The sequence below is a fragment of the Chelon labrosus genome, assembly GCF_963514085.1.
Source record: "Chelon labrosus genome assembly, chromosome: 5".
In the NCBI taxonomy this organism is placed as follows: Eukaryota; Metazoa; Chordata; class Actinopteri; order Mugiliformes; family Mugilidae; genus Chelon; species Chelon labrosus.
The window spans coordinates 18,929,888-18,946,547 of NC_140341.1; the positions used below are offsets into that span (position 1 = coordinate 18,929,888).

Genomic DNA, 16,660 nt, shown 5'->3' on the forward strand with positions numbered 1-16,660 from the left:
TAAAGACACTGTCATTTCACATTGTGAGTTTGATGCCTGTCAGTCTATGACTCACGCACTGTATCTGTAGAAAACTCATTAACTGCATTTTCCCCCACAAAAGTCCACCAAGTGTGATTTAGCTAAAATATTCACGGCTTGTAAAAGGGAGAATCTGAAGTAAGAAATCAAGCAAAGGTGGAAAATTCAGCAGACTATCGCACTCTATGTGGCGAGACTTGAGAAGCTATTTTAACAACTACAATGTTTGTATCTGACACATTTATGTGCGATAGATTTCCCAGAAAGCACAGTTTTTTGGTTGAAACAGCAGAGCAAGTGAAAAAGAAGGATGGCTGTCGGTCACGGCTGTAAATGAATACAGCAGGAATCTGGAAAAGTCAGGTATTCTCCTAAGGTGAAACTGATGACCAGATGAAATGGTAATGGTACTATAGTCACCCAGGATTCAGCCCCTGTCAGTCATGCCTGGGCTAAAAATAACCTCGGCCACTGGCAGCGGTGAAACCCCAATGCTGTTTACAACAGAGACTTGTTCTCTTCTTTTATGAATTATTCACATTTTCCATTTTAAGAATGCACCCAGAGAACAAAGTGTAATGAAAGGATTTCTCCTAGGGTTTGTTCAGTGCTTGATGGAAAGGCCTCTGGGTTTCCTCAAATTGTCATATCGACATGTCAGAGATGGGACATCTCACTCACTTGTGGAGAACGCTGTATTCACTGTAGTCTTGTCCAACCATCTCCCAGTGGTTTAAAAATGAATAAATTGTTAATATAAAAATGCTTTTTTAGTTGTACAATCCATAATGGATTTTTCCTGCCGAAGAGCACAATTTAGGTTTCCATTGAGATTCAAAATGTCTTTCTGTTTCCTGCCAACAGCTTCTGTTTCTCCATTTGATTGAAGATTCAAAGTATAATACTATAACAGATTCCATAACCACGAATAAAATGAAACCCTGGTGTTTAATACACAGTTTTTGGCTTTTTCATTTATCTCATTTTGTTTTCATTTGGGCACTAAAGTGACACAAATTGATAAACTGTGACAGACACATTCGATTTTTCTATGAATTCAGCTGCGTGTTCTGTGAGTGTGTCTTAGGGCGAAAGGTCTGCACTGAACCACACAACATAAAAATGCATTGCTGTTGGTTTCTTTTCTAAGTTAGCTTTATTTTTAGCTCTGATCTTGATAGGTGACTAGTCACTAGTAATTAAGTTCAGCATTGGTCTTGTCATTTGTGTAACAGATTTGGTCACTTCTGATTTGACAGTCCTGCTGCAGATAAATTCATGTGATATTACTAGTTGTCTGGAAGTGGCATTTTATGAGTAAGTGACACATAATACAAAAAGACAAAAATATAAGGATCACTTTCCAAATAGGATTTCATTTCTTTTAAGGAAAAGGTTTAAGTTTACAACAAGATTTAAAGGATCTACTCTAGAAATTGCACTTCATAGTTCACACACAACACTGGAATCACAGGAGGCAAACTATGGAGAAATATTCAGGGATGACTTGAACAGCTTACCTCAAAATCATATTCCCATTTGCCAACAAACTGTGCAAAATGAGAGAAGATGAGGAGAGAAACAGCTGCTCAACTCCTGTGCTGCTCGATAAAAAAACACAACATGCAGCGCCATCTGGTGGCAGGAATAAGGTATTCCAGTATCTAATTTTTTACTACCCACCTCCTCCAAGTGAACCACTGCTCGTACAATAACACGATGACACAAAAACTTACAACTCAGTAGCATTTCATCAGACTTTTTTTTGGTATATCATCAGGAGTAGCTACCTGCAATTACAGTCTCATTTTGGATTATTTGTTGGCTGCAGTGAACGCAGATCCTACCTCAGCATCATACTCAAACATCTGATTGCCCTTCATGTGGTGACACTTGAGCATGACGACAGGTCCGTTGAGGCGGGAGACGTCCAAACAGAGGTCATCTGTCCGGATTTCTTTATCCGCCGTGTATGAGAACACCTGTAAGAAAAAAAAAGTTTAATGTCTGTGAAAAGCAATATTAACATTCTCGATTTTATTTTGATTTCTCATCTAAACCTTTATGACGTGTGATGTGCTGGGTGCTTGATTTGAACTGACTATGCACTGTTCAAGGTATCAAGATATAGTGTTTCATAAAGGGCACAATAATTAGACCAGAATCCAATCAAACTATTATCTTTTGACATAAATCAACACTGCACATAAGAAATTAGAATGAATACTTGGGTGGAAAACGAGCCTCCAAATGTTTTGAACACACCTGGAATCCAACTTCAGCTCAAGCATTTATGCAATAATGAAATAAGATAAGATAATCCTTTAATTTATCCCACAGGTTTAGGGGATTTAACGTAAAATTAAAAACTACTCTTTATTCTTAATTCTATTAGCAGAAATTATACACAGTATTTCCCTGACAGTTTGTATATACAGGATATTGTGTGTAGACAATGAATCATACATTTAGAACACCACACCACAACAAAGAAGCTTGAAAATCTCAGAAGTACAGTAATTATATCTGAATATAAATATGAGATATACCTGGTTTCCACCCATGCCATGACAGTTGAAAAAGCCAACTTTCTCGTTCTCCTTCCTTCCCATGTTGTCCACACACTGGTTGGTCTCGACATTTCTGATCTACAGATATTAAGCACACAGACAGAAGTTCCTTCAAATTAAAATTGCATCTAGACACTTCACCTTCATGGCTACTAGTGATTCAGCCACTCAAAATACAGTCGCACTTTTGGAAATCTCTTTCATCCTTTTGGTGTCACAAAGTTTACGGAATGAATTTTCAATGGGGTATTTATTGACAGTACCTCAGGCTGCACGAGGACACAAATGTTACTTTTCAATATCAAGCAAAAGCCAGCCAGGTCATGCTCATAAAAGTTATCAATAAAAATGACAGTGTGATTATGTAAGTTAGTGACCCGGGAGATTAGTCGATAATAACAATAAATTAGATGCAGATCGTGATTTTGAAGCCATTTCACACAGAAGGCACAGCTTTGAAGGAGCTTCTTTCTCAGAAAACCCATGTGAGACACAAAGCTGACAGTTACACTTACAGTAGCCACCACAGCCAGTTCTACTCCACTAAGTTTATCATTACTGAGTCAAATAGAACAGGTCCACTGTCTGGATACATAATAATTACAGGCTACAGTCATGTATATAACAGACCTGTCACTGAGTTATGTTAGTCCAACTTCTACTCATCATCTTTACTTTTAAAGCTGGAATAGAGAATTAAGCTGACTGCACAGTTTCTCCATCGCAGCTCCCACTGACTCACAGTCAACTCAGCTATCTAATAAACTCATTCATTGACACGACTAAATCTGAGCAGCTGACAGTATACGTGTGGCCATTATTACGCCTATCACGCAGGCATAGAACTGCATTCATAATTAAGTGATATAAAGCCTAGTGGCTCCAGCTGTAAAAGAAAGGCTGACTGTGTGTTATGAGGAGGATGAGGGGTCTGGTTTAGAGGAAGCTGGGAGGAGAGGAGAGGTGCTGCAGTGGCTGAAGAGAGAGAGAGAGAGAGAGAGAGAGAGAGAGAGAGAGAGAGAGAGAGAGAGAGAGAGAGAGAGAGAGAGAGAGAGAGAGAGAGAGAGAGAGAGAGAGAGAGAGAGAGAGAACTAGCTTTTGCTGCAGCATAGCAGAGCTGCACAGATGAAAAAATCCTGTCATCCTCAGCTGTATGAATGTTGGAAGATTACAAGCTCATTTCACCGTGAGTTCTTCGGCTGACATTACTTTCAAATGGCCTCCGTCTATCGGTCAGACAGCAGGCTCCGTGTCAGCTCTGACTTTACCCCATGCTGCACTGCTGTCGACACAGAGCCATGTGCATCGAGAGGCAAAATAGGTCACTTAAATAAATCTTTATTCAGAGTGGAAACTAACTCATAAAACTGACATTTATTACAATCAATTTCCATTCGTTATCAGTTCCCACAATACCCATTTGCTTGTACATTCATCTGCGCATTGATCACCCTATAAAAAATAGTTTTCCCAGAATCGTAGAAAAGGGAATAAATATTTTCAAAACGAAATGCACAGCCAGCCTGCTAATAATTTACAGCAGTGTCTGAGAGAGATTGCGACTCCTATTTGCACTATTCTGTCTTTTAAAATTCAACATAAAACTGGACTGTGATACTCTGTAGAACGAACACACGAGCCTTATCTCGCCCACCCAGCATGCACAGTATAACTGTGTAAACACGTGAGAGGGATCAATACTGACCACACGAACATCCCCGCATTTGTTTATCATACGTGTTCAATACAAACAGCTGGGGATGTTTGCTCTTATCTTGTTTTGTCAAGCCTCTGCTAGATCCTGAGATTTTCAGATTTGTCTCACAGAAAGAATGCCTTTTCAAAAACACAGCCCGGGACGTGACTGACGGGATGCAGAAGGAGCAAGTGTGCGCCTGCTGCATTACAGAAGATCGGAGTATAAGAGTGCTCATACTTCACCAAGTGAGTAGTATCTTCTTGGGATCTGGGAGTCTGGGTAGACGTTCTCTAGATACCAGGAAAAGGGTTTGCACTTCAAGGCCTCGCGGAGGGCTTTACGGGAAGAGACGTCTCCGTAGTCCACCCGCATCACTCCTGCAGAGGAAGACGGGGATTCAGCTGCATGTATCAGTTGGTATTTACATTTAAAAACAGATGGACAGTAAGTGTTTTTATTGCACGACCACAACTAAACACTAGGGGGATCCATTATTTGTTTTGTCTAACACAATTCGCCTGACTTTAATCCCATTTATACACACAGTGTACAGATAAACATAAGACACCTCCTCCAGATTAAGCGCAACAACTGTGGAATATCTTGGGCCATGATGAGAAATAAAATCACCTGATGTATCAGCCCTGATGAAACTGAAGACCGAGGAAGGATTAGACAGCAAGTGGGCACAGACACTTACAAATACATTAGGCAGATGGTTTCTCCCCAGAGTGCCTCTTGAGGACTCATAGCGTGCATGTAGATAGACACAGGGCGGTAATTTATTATGAAAGAGCATGATTGAAATGAGGGGAAATTTCAAACACCTGCCAACATGTAAGACCTGCAGCGCTGCACCGCCTAAATCCATCAAACATGAGCACGACAATGCAAACCGCACTGTCTATAATACCAATAACGTCTTACAATTTAATCGGGGGAAATAGAAATTTCAAGTTGGCAGATAAAAGAAATGAGCGGAAGGCCACTTTTCCCTCCCCCCAGCTTTATTCCCTCTTTTCTCTTTCTGTCTCTGTAGGGTCTGATCATCACATGTTGCAGATGATGAATAGCCTCTTTGATCTTGAAAACACCAGTGCAGAGGAGGGACAAGGAGGGGGATACACTTTTAATAGGATCACTAGACGCCACTCCCAAATTCAGCCTGAGCAACATGCTGTGTTGCTCCGTGCCAATAAGTGAGGTCTGGCAGCAGCACAGCCCAGATCATTCTCCCTAATGTCCCGGAGGAACAGACAGTCATTGCAGGGCCACAATATGCGGAAAAACTCATCCATCACAACCCTGGCTCTGTCTGCACACCTGCCCGTGGAGAATCCTGCCCGACTGAGTGGAGGAGAAGGTTACGATTTGTGCTGCAAGATGGGCAGATTACGGATGATCCCTTATAGCTTGGCCAGCATCTAAAACACTTAACCAGAGATTTCCGGGAGACTGCTGTCTGCTAAAGGGTAATCACATTACTAAGTCGACAGATGGGGGGGTACTCATCTCTCAATCTGCACACTCGTATTGTTCTAGTCTGTCCGTATGTGTTTGAGCTCTGTTAGAGAAGGGACAATTTTTGTCAAATTTCTGAGCCCAAGTTCTGGAGTGCATGGAAAATTTGAAATGCATGTGTAGAAAGAGAAATGTAAATGTAATCTTAGATGATTATGAAAATGTACCATACAAAATAATTAACTAAAAGAGTAGGCAAGCCTTTCTTTTTCACACCAATTTGCAAAATGTAATATCGGCGAGAACATAAATAGCGCAGAGGGGTCATAGTGGCAGTTTCGTTGACTTGTACCTGGAGATATGATGTAGAAGAAGTCTTTGAAGTCATCCATCCAGACTTCGGCCAGGCGCCTGTTGTTCTTGTTGATGACTTGGCCCGTTCCTCCAGGGAAGCTATACGGGGTCGCCTTCCGGAAAACATGGCCCACATGTGAACATGTTACAATTTCCAAGGAGCCACCACACTGCCAGATCTGCAGACACATAAGGATGATGAAGTAGAGTTATATAGTACTTGGCAAGAAAGCAGACACATACGCTGGAGACACGGTCTGAAATAAAAATACCAGTTGAGTTGTTTTATTTTTCCTCGCTTCTTGATGCTGTTAAAAAGTAAGGGCCGTAAGGTTTCTCTGTGGGATAAGGAAATAAAAGTCCATGCTACCATAGATGCTGTAGCTCTGTGGGGTGCTTCTGCAGCGTTTCATGTGTTTTCTAAATGAACATTTAGTTCAAAATTGAAAACAATAAACAGAGTAGGATTAACAGAGTGGGATTTTGTTGAGGAAAAGAAGTATTACATAAGTTGCTCCTGTCTATTCAGCCATGAAGACATTTTTGTTTTTATCATTTTTATTTCGCTTTAAATCTGCCTCTCATAGCGCCCTTTAGAATATTTGCTGGGTCAGTGGTGCATGCTGTATTTCAGCTATACACTTATCTCTAGGCTAGGTCATGACGGCTTGTGGGATGGCAATGTTGCACTGTTTGTGAATGTTTTTGTATCTTTTCTTTTCTGTTTTTATGTGTCGTATCAGAAACTTTTTTCTAATATTTCCTTGGTTTTTCCCCCCATAGGCTCCATCATACCCCTAGTTGTTATTGTAGACTACTCCGACCATGTCACCGCAGCTGCCCTAGTCACCTCTGGTAAACCAATCATTGCTTGCAGTGAACCACTACAGACACCAGATTTAAAACTTTGTAATATAAGCGAAATGCGCAGATTTATCTCGTTCTCATCAGCTTTCCCATCAGCTCTGTTTTTTTGCTAATTAAGGAGGCAAATGTGGAAAACGTGGATGCAGGTGAGGAAATCGGTACATGCCTACTGATATCAGACGAGTCTGGTAAGACGCTAACATCACAACAATATCCCTCCTACTGTCACTCACTCTGAAAGACATTTCCAGGTTCTCTCCACCCCAGATATCCATCCCTGGATCGTAGCTTCCGATTTCTTCAAAATATGATTTGTCTATTGAGAATAATCCACCTGCCATGGTGGGCGTCCTGCAAAATACGCACAAATTAAGACAAAAAAAACACAATTATTATGTATTATTACATCTGCTGTATTCGTTAGTACCTTATTGTAACTCTGAGCAACACTGAAGATGTAATAAAAAGCCAGTTTGTTTGACAGTTTGAAACAAAGCCTTAGAAGGGTAATTACTTTTATCTTTTAATTCACTCTATGCTGAAGTCGGCCATGAATTAAGGCTATTGTCTGTTGCTGGGAGGGATTTGCATACAGATGACAAATTGCGCCGAGTGTTGTGAAGCCAAAAGAGGCAGAGTTTCCATTATTCTATTATAAAAAGATAGTTACATTACAAACGATAAACATCACAACTCTGTGGCTGCTATTTAGGCGGTAGCTGCCATCAGGGGGATACACATAGAAAAAAATAATCTATTTCTAGCTTCAGATAAAAACTGACCTTTTAGAATGAGAGAAGTTCTTGTCAAAAAATCTAACTGCAAATGTTTTTTTGTCTGAGTCTGCTGCCAACACAAGAAAAACACATTAGCTTGAACCTAAAAAAGTGGGTTTATTTGTACGTGCGTGCCAATTCACTTCCTCTCTCTTCATTTTTAATGAAAACCCTTTATACGATTGGAAAGCCAGACACACATTCCCATTAAAAGTAATTCAGACTTATCTTCTTAGGAAGAAGAAATATTTTCTTTGCGTACCTGACAGGAAGCGTCCTGTCCCCCTTGCGTCGATCCATCTCCCTCTGGGGAACAGGGTACCATCGGAAATTCAGCTTCCAGTTGAATCCTCCGTAAGTCATGTCTGAGCCTGCCATGTATTCAAATGTCTCATCACTGATGACATCTATGATAGGGCACACCACTGCTGTCCTGGAAGACACGAAGTATAAGACTCAAAGGTAAGATAAACTTTGGATGGAAGCTTACATTTTGCATTTGGCACATTTTGAACACACACTGAGGACGATTCAACACATGTAAAACATAAAGCAGCATTATTACTTTCACTGTATAGTTATCATCCTGGATCAAGCAATAGACTCGAGACTAGGAAGAAATCGAGGTCTGGTTTGTTTGTGCAGTGTCTAACAACACCACACCTGCAGCTGTTCATTTCATTATTGATTGTTCTGGAGAAATGTTCAGTTCAGCCTAGAAAAAGTACAAACGGTTATGGCCGACCAACTGCAGTAAAGTACAGTACAACTGAGAAAACCAGAAGGAATCTGAAACCAGCAGATTGCTTTATTGATTTATTAAATGACTCAAACCATTTAGTAGTTGATCAAAAAAGCAACCACTTATTTGAATTCTCTAGTGTAATGTCCACAATGCTGTAAATAGCGATTGGATTATCTAAACAGCTTCAAAGCAGTAGTTCATCTTAACCGTATGATGGTCAAAAAAACTGTCTGCAAGAGAAATGCATGTTTGATTTCTTCATTACAAAGAAAAACCCTGGACATTTAAAAGTAAAATGAAGAATTTGCCCCTAAACCACTGCAAAAGTCAAAAACCATGACTATTTCTAACTTCTGTAATAAACACTTTTCTTGTCTGTGTCCTAGAAGTAATATATATATCAAGGTAATATAATTACATCATGTAATTGGGCAAAGAATCAATGATTTTTCTAATTAAAAAAATACAGACTAAGCATGTCACATTTACCTCAGAGCAATGTACATTACTGCATTAAACATGAGATTTTTATTATGTTTGCTGTACTGTGACAAAGCATACATCTTCTATGTGGGAGAAATGTTAACACCGTAACACGATATCAGCCGTATCGTTGAGCCACACTTTGGATTCAACAAAGCTACCTGTATCATCAATCATGCGAATTTGCAGTCAACATACTTTCTGCACCATCCCCTCAGTCTGCGCCCAGACTTAAAGACACTGATACACGTGCAGCAGCATTTGGTAAAAGTGTAATGGCTCCATAATATAATATTCTGAGTCATATGATAGCAATTCCTTCCCGGGGGAAAATGAATGTGTCTGACCTCAGATAAGATATGGATCACAGGTGGGTCATTATCAAGCCATCCATTCATTCATTCATTCATGTCACTCTCAGCTCTATGTTGTCTCCAGAGGATGTATCTTTCATGCAAGTGGATGCCTTAAAAAAACATCTTAATATTGCACAACAAGCTAAAGAAAATAGCCACTGTCAAAACAAATGTAAAAGAAAAAGATGTCCACCCAGTCAGGACACGACATGTTTGTCCCTGTCCACTGTAATCTTGATTCTGCCATCATCTATCTGAATTAGCAGGGTTAACACAATGACAGAGCAACAGTAACTGAAGATAGCTTTTCCTCTGAGGCGGCAGCAAAATGATCATTATCTCCTATCAGCAGTGTCTGGCAGTGTATTCATAACTGATAGTTTGCTGTCCCATCTATATCCACATAGAGCTTAGGCTCAAGCACAAAATGATGCAAGCAGGGTGAAATGTGATGACAGCAGTATTAATAAAGCATGTTTCAGGTCTCAATGGGAAGACCAAATTGGCTGACAATGAGAAGCTCTGCAGCAGTGTAATGAACTGTCCCTAAAAGGAAGAATATCCTCATTATTTTCTATCAGTGCCTCACGTTTCAACGATGAATTCAGAATAATCAGATTGGCCCATTTCTGCTCCTACCTGTCCTCTTTGATGCGAGCCAGAAGCGGCTCCAGCCAACCGACCGTACACTCGCAGTGAGCGTCCAGGAAGGTGATGACTTGACCTGTGGTGGCTGCCGCCCCCCTCAGCCTGGCTCGGATTAGACCTGATCGCTGCTCCATCCTCAGGATCCGCACTGGCACGTCCAGAGTACGCACATAGTTCTCCAGCTTCTTCTTGAGGAAATCTGAAACAAAACAGCAGATAAATGAGTGATTTACCTAAGCTAATAATGCATCAATTTAGTCACTGAACAACAATTAGTTGAAATTAATTGTAATAACTTGTCACAAGTTATTTTTAATCCAAAAACTGATCTTAACTGTGCATCTCTTTATTTTATTGTTACAAGGGCATGTTGTATTTGTGTTATCACGTAGCTTCATACAGCCAGATTTAATTCATAATTAAAGTCTGGTAACAAGCATTTGGATTTCACTATGGGGCATGTTTTAACCAGTACACATAAAAAAACAACCTCTGCAGGCAATTGGACAGTCCTATAACCAGTCAGTGTCATTTTGTTGTAAACTAAACCAACTCAACAGCACTCAGATGATGTGTTAGACTACGTCACTGTTCTCTTCCGTCCCATCACCCCATAAAGTCAGCCCAGACTGTCTGAATGGCCCGGAAGATCTTCACCAGGCATAATGTAGTCTGAATGGAACAACTTAATTTAATTAACTCAGAATTTAACTGGCAGATTAACTGACAACAAAATAAATATTTTTTTTAAATAAACACTTATTGCTCCTTAATTTACCATTTATCTCAATCTCAACCATATACAGCCAGGAAAAATGACAATTCTTCGGAGAAAGAAATGCATTATTATTATTTTTGTCAATAGTCAACAATTGCAGCTAAATGCTACGTGGTATTGACCTCTGGGCATTCATGTGAGTGTGCCTGAAATTTGAAGAGGGCTAAGAGAGCAGGGTAGGGGCAGAACAGGGCAAAGAGTAACACGTGTGTCCTGATGAAGAAATTTTAGAGGGCTATATTGATGATGTAGATTTCTACAGGGCAGCTTCTAGAGGTAATACTGAACCTTGATTGTGGAGCCTTTTGTGGCCTGTGTATTAAACAGAACCATGTAAGCTCCAGTAACTCTAAATGTAAACAAGGGAAGACATTTATATTTCAAGTATTTTGATATTTCCTAAAATGATTTTTTGTGATAACTACTCTGCCCTATTTATCAGGCTCACAGTCTTATATAAAAGAAGATTGCAAAAACTGTTAGTTGCAGTCCTACATCTCCTTTAATTGATGCATTTATGCAGCATAAATGGTAAATACTGATTCCACACAATCCTGTTAGAAGCTATATTGTGTTTTTTTATAAGAATAAGAATAAGAATAAGAAAACCTTTATGTGAATCTTTCAGACATTCGAATCCGTTCATTTTGCGAGATGCTTATTAGCCACGGCATAGACTACTAACCTCTCTCGCTGGCATCGTCGACTAGCACAACTTCCACCAGCAAGTGTCTGGGAGAGCGGTTAATGGCGCTGTGCACAGTCCGCAGCAGGGTGCTCCATGCCTCGTTGTGAAACACGATGACGATGCTGGTGTTGGGCAGGTCGTCCGAGTACACCTTTGTCTTACAGCTAGACGGAGCAACAGGAGGGGGAAAATTAGTGACATACTGAACAGGAAAGTTGTTTTAGGCATGAGCGTGGAGTATCACCAGACTACATGATGTAAAAACATTTCCAGTTTTATCTGTAACACCTTCGTTTAAATAGCCACATCTACTCGTGGCACATACCCATTAGAAAATATGATTAGCTCAGTTGAATAGTGTTTTTGCCTTCTCAGATAATATAATCTGAACACTTTTTAGATTACAATAGTGGAAAATACTCAACAAACCTACAACAGAATTTTGTGGATTTTTTCTTTCTTCATATTCATTATTATCTGACATATCCCATTAAATTCACCATTGTTTTAGTCTGGTTGTTATACTGAAAATGAACACTGATCATGGCACTAAAAGACAGGTTTAAGTTTCTAAATGTTAAATATACTTAATAACTGTAAACTCAATATGGATGTTTTGAATATCTCGTGGTAATAATTTTTCATTTTACTGACTTAATTCTGTAAAAGCTGATAAAAAGTGAAATTAACAATGTGATACATACATATGACTACAGTCTACAGTCCCTTCTATTGTTTTCCAAGGAGGAAAAGCCACACCAGTGTTAATCAGTGTTCATCTGTGCCATCGATCCTTTCTTGTTTAGACTGCAAATGTCCTTCTGAACACCGAGTTTTTTTTTCACCTGGAGAATCAAAAACCTTTCTTGGAAGTTTTCGTTATTTTCTTTTATTCATTCTGTTCGCTGGAGCTGGTGAATTTATAGAACCTTTGTTACATTCCTAGCTCTTGTTTGCTTGCTGCCGTGAGCTACTCCATATCCATCACTTCAGTTTTCACAAACAATCATTGTTGCGCCACAGTAAGCTCTGGTATACCGTCAAATACCTGCCACCGGTAGGCTTAACCAGAATTATGTGAACATGTTTGTTTGTAACAGTCCTGCACTATAGATTTTTCATGATTAACCTAATAGCTGATTAATAACTGATCATATCCAATCGTCCTACTAACATAGTTTTACTTTTATGTATACCAAGTCTAAAGTATGCAGCTCATTATTTTGTAAAGAACTTGAGTACGTGTTGCTGCTATCCAGTGCTGCCATCTGTGCATGTCATCTGAGATTTACTGACAAAAACCTCAAAAGAAAGTAGAAAAAGTAAAACCAGTGTTGACAGCTGTGTCAGCATGTCCTTGGTTTGATGTGATGTCTGTCAAACCCAAAGGGCGAGAACGTGGACAACCTGTGATGGCGCTATAATGGATGCTGCTGAATAAAAAATTAGCCAGAGTACGTTACAGAAGAGGAGGGGGGCGGCCGTGCAGCTTGTAGGGCAGGAGGAGGGGCAGTGGGAGGTGGCAGAGGGTGAAAAAAAAAAAAAGCCACCGTAGCAGACCGCACTGCTAGCTCAGTCCTGTCTGTTCAAAGTGACAGCGCTGACTGACACAACTAGGCCGAGAGGTTGCCTTCAAGACAAAATGTTATCGCCCTTCAGAGGCAACGACTGGCAATTCTGCACGGTTCTGGAGAAATTTCACCGCATTGCTGGTGAAATTTTGCAAGGCTAAGCTGTGATCTGTAATGAAGCTGCTGTATTATTTATAGTGAGGGAAAGAAGAAGCCATAACGGACAAAAAAAAAAATAAGAAATCAGCTGAATGCTCTTTTTGCAGTGTAATATACAGTACATTCTCTTTTGCACTGTGCAGGCATACGTTTCATTTTCCACATTTCAGAATATCATAACTTTCTTGTAATAGACAAAAATAGCACATAAAAAGTGAAGAACCCAGGTGCATAAAAAAAACAAACCTGTGGCATATTTCTCATGTGACAGGCATCCAGGAGACTTTGGTATCCACTTAGCGAAAGTGGTGTGAAGAACTCAACTGGAATATTTAAACATGAATCACTCAGATATTGTCTCCCTGCGATGCAAATGTCTGAATATAAAGCAGCCTTAAATGAGTGTGCTCCTGTTTCATTCAAATTGCGTCTTGGATTTTTATTAAGTGATCAAGTGGATCTTGAACGACAGCTGACAAACCCCTTGTCAGGCGTAATGCACACAACTTGCAGGATCTAAGGTTTCACGCATTGAAACTGTGGCCATAATTATGTCTTTGAGAACAGTCGTTATGACCAATAACACATGATGGATGTAGCAGTTCATTTTAACTGTCAGAAAAACCTTTGCTCGGTTTACTACCTTGCTTAATTTTTTTATCTAAAAGTCTGTGAAATACTGACAACATAAAAAAGAAAGAAGCAAAAAGCAAAAATGTACCGACTGTGAAATGTCGAAAAAAAAAAAAAAACAGGTTGCCCTGAATTGTGATTGATATCAAAAGTAGCAGTGCAGGTTCACGGTAAGGGCTGCTTGAGAGTGGATGTGTGTGTGTGTGAGTGTGTTTCTCCGTATATATATTCTATATATACAGGTGTTAAAGGGTCAGTACTGTAGTGGGCTTCACAGCTTTAACAGGGAAGACACCCAAGCTTACGCACCCATCCAGCCTCACATCTGGCAGGCTCCTGTTGAGTGCAATCATGTCACTGGCCATCAGATTGAACTGGTTAATCTTAAAGAGCTCCTTCATTTTCTCCTGGTCGTCCTTGGGGATGTTTACTGCCTTGCCCATCTCGCCTGGACCCTCATGGCTCCGAGATATCACTGCTGTAACATGACAGGGACAACACAGATTTCATTTTGCACTAATGAGGCAAACAGTTAACATCAAACTGCACTGTAAAACAAAATCAAATTGTACATTGAACTATTTATTGATAAGAAAACATCATGAAGGGCATTTCTTTAGGGTCTCGTCAGGCTGGAGAGAGTGCAGTAAAGCATGCTTGTCCTATTTCCATCCACTCTATAAATTCCAATTTTCAATACTCGCAAAAAGCCAGAGGCTTTAAAGTAATTTTCCAGATCAATGTGCATGTAGCAAACTCGCATTTTTTGTATGTTTACTGGTAGCATGTACAGTATACAAAATGTGTAAAATATGATATTACTGCACATAAAGAAAAAGTGATGGCCATCTCCCTTAATAAAAAAAAAAAAAAAACATGTTTAATCAAACATCAGTGAGTAGGAAACACAGATAGTGCAGGCATTCTGCTTAAGCTCTATCCTGGTTGCAGTGGCTTAGGCTGACTGGGTATTAAGCACTGTACAATCTGGCAGCTATATTTAATTTTAATTTAATCTATTGCGGGGGTTGAATTCAGAGATTTATGAACATGTATTAATAGATGAAAAAGCAAAATAATTCTGGCAGTTGTTACAAGCTTCTTTGTTACACGGTCCTACAGTCAAACGGCTGCAAAACCTCGGCATTGCTGCTGCTGCTGCTGCAGCACAGAGGCAGCTCCCTACACCAAAGGTAAATAAATAACCTCCCATGGATTTATGACTGTGCACTCTGTCTCTCTCCAATAATCTCTTAGAACAGAGGCAGTGATTTCCATGAAAGGGGGGACACACAGTTCACATTGGCTGCCCGGCCTCCAGTTAAGAGGATTCCCTTCGACCGTTTGCGGAGACGGGCTGGTGTCGGTCGGATTGTTAACCTCAACTGATCCTGCCCTTTTCTTTATGCTGCTGCTGACACTCTCCATTTGGACACAGGCTCAAATCTGATGGACACAGATTGAGCGTTGAGCTGGATGGTTGAGCGAAGTGTCCATCAAAGCACATTGTGAGCACTGCGGCAATCCATCATTCTATATATACATATATGCATAAACGCAGATAAGGAAACGTCTTGCACAAGGACCATGTTGAGAAGATGATCAATACCAGTTTTGATTTCTCAAGATATTGTGATGAAATTGCCAGCTGCAAAGCTGATACTGAGCTGTATTAGTTGATGGATGGACTGGAGCCAAACTGCATTGATTGAAATACTGGAAGCTGGATTATACTGCTTCATATTCAGCTTGAAGCTAAACTGCACTGCTGGCTTAACTTTATATGAAGGAGCTGCAGAAGTGGTTAGATAAAGATTTGGGATAATATGAAAGGGGCAAAATGCAGTATGAGTGATGAAAGATGTTCGATTAAACCTTGATACATATCTTAATCCGAGCACCATACGCACTGACATGTCCAACTAAAGAAAAGAATAACTAGAGCTTTTTATTTGAATAGTCTTCAAGTGATCTTAAAGGTCGTTTGTTTTGGGGTTTTTATTTTGAAAATCCTTTATATTCAAAAGCTAATTTGTCACTATTAGAATTAAGATGAGTTCAGGGTTACGGTTTTAGTTGTGATGGATAAAGTAAGGTAATGGGACAATGCATTGTGTCAAGGATTGTTATCATGTAGCCAGAAACACACGTTGGGTGTGTATCTGTGTACAGAAAGGTAAATGTGCTGTCAATAAACTTTACAATATATGAATAGGAATTATTAAAATTAGGTTCTTCTGCATCAGTTAATACTCCACCAACTCTTTGCTGAAGGGTGAATCCTGATTCAGACTAGTCACATAAAACAAAATGACATGACAGAAGCTGGACTCAAATGTCAGCAGGATTAAATGACAACAAGTGCAATTAAAAATTACCAAAAAAAAAAAAAGTTGCTTGCAAAGTGCAGATAAACTTGAATGTAAGTGAGATACAACCCTCTTGTCATTTCTCAGTTTATACATCCTCAATTCTTGCCTCCTGTCTTCACATTTCACTTGGGTGTGTCTAAGAAGCACGGACTAGGCAAGGGAGAGACACGAGGAGAAAGGATTTGAGGCAACAGGCATTTAACGAAATGAGACACCGTTCCTTCTGAGCCGTCATTTTACAGCAACGTCAACTAAACTTCCGCAAAAGACGCACTTCGCCCAGAGCTCCTCCAGCTCCTCTCTTCGGGGTGCATTTTAGGAATCGAGACATCCTTCAAGACGGCGTGCCGAGATCAATTTTCAGGTCACAGGCACGAGGACGGAGGAGAGAGGAGTCGAGGCGGTGCATAATAGACAAAATATAAAAATAAGAAGAGCCCGCAGTAGGTAGCAGGAGTTTCACAGAAATGCTAATCAAG

At 40.0% G+C, this 16,660-nt stretch overlaps 1 protein-coding gene across 2 annotated transcripts in view; it reads right to left on the reverse strand.

Annotated features, from left to right (window-relative positions):
* Window positions 1-16,660, reverse strand: part of galnt13 (polypeptide N-acetylgalactosaminyltransferase 13) — a gene marked incomplete at both ends in the record, with an annotated part of 31,183 nt that overhangs the window by 8,860 nt on the left and 5,663 nt on the right. The window contains 10 exons of one of the 2 annotated variants that reach the window (XM_084545375.1): window positions 1,542-1,571; window positions 1,869-2,003; window positions 2,571-2,669; window positions 4,528-4,667; window positions 6,104-6,284; window positions 7,206-7,323; window positions 8,011-8,181; window positions 9,972-10,179; window positions 11,444-11,610; window positions 14,119-14,287. In XM_084545375.1, the coding sequence (XP_084401501.1) occupies window positions 1,542-1,571; window positions 1,869-2,003; window positions 2,571-2,669; window positions 4,528-4,667; window positions 6,104-6,284; window positions 7,206-7,323; window positions 8,011-8,181; window positions 9,972-10,179; window positions 11,444-11,610; window positions 14,119-14,287 (1,418 nt within the window). The remainder of the gene's footprint in view (window positions 1-1,541; window positions 1,572-1,868; window positions 2,004-2,570; window positions 2,670-4,527; window positions 4,668-6,103; window positions 6,285-7,205; window positions 7,324-8,010; window positions 8,182-9,971; window positions 10,180-11,443; window positions 11,611-14,118; window positions 14,288-16,660) is intronic. The other variant, XM_084545376.1, reaches the window with a different exon arrangement.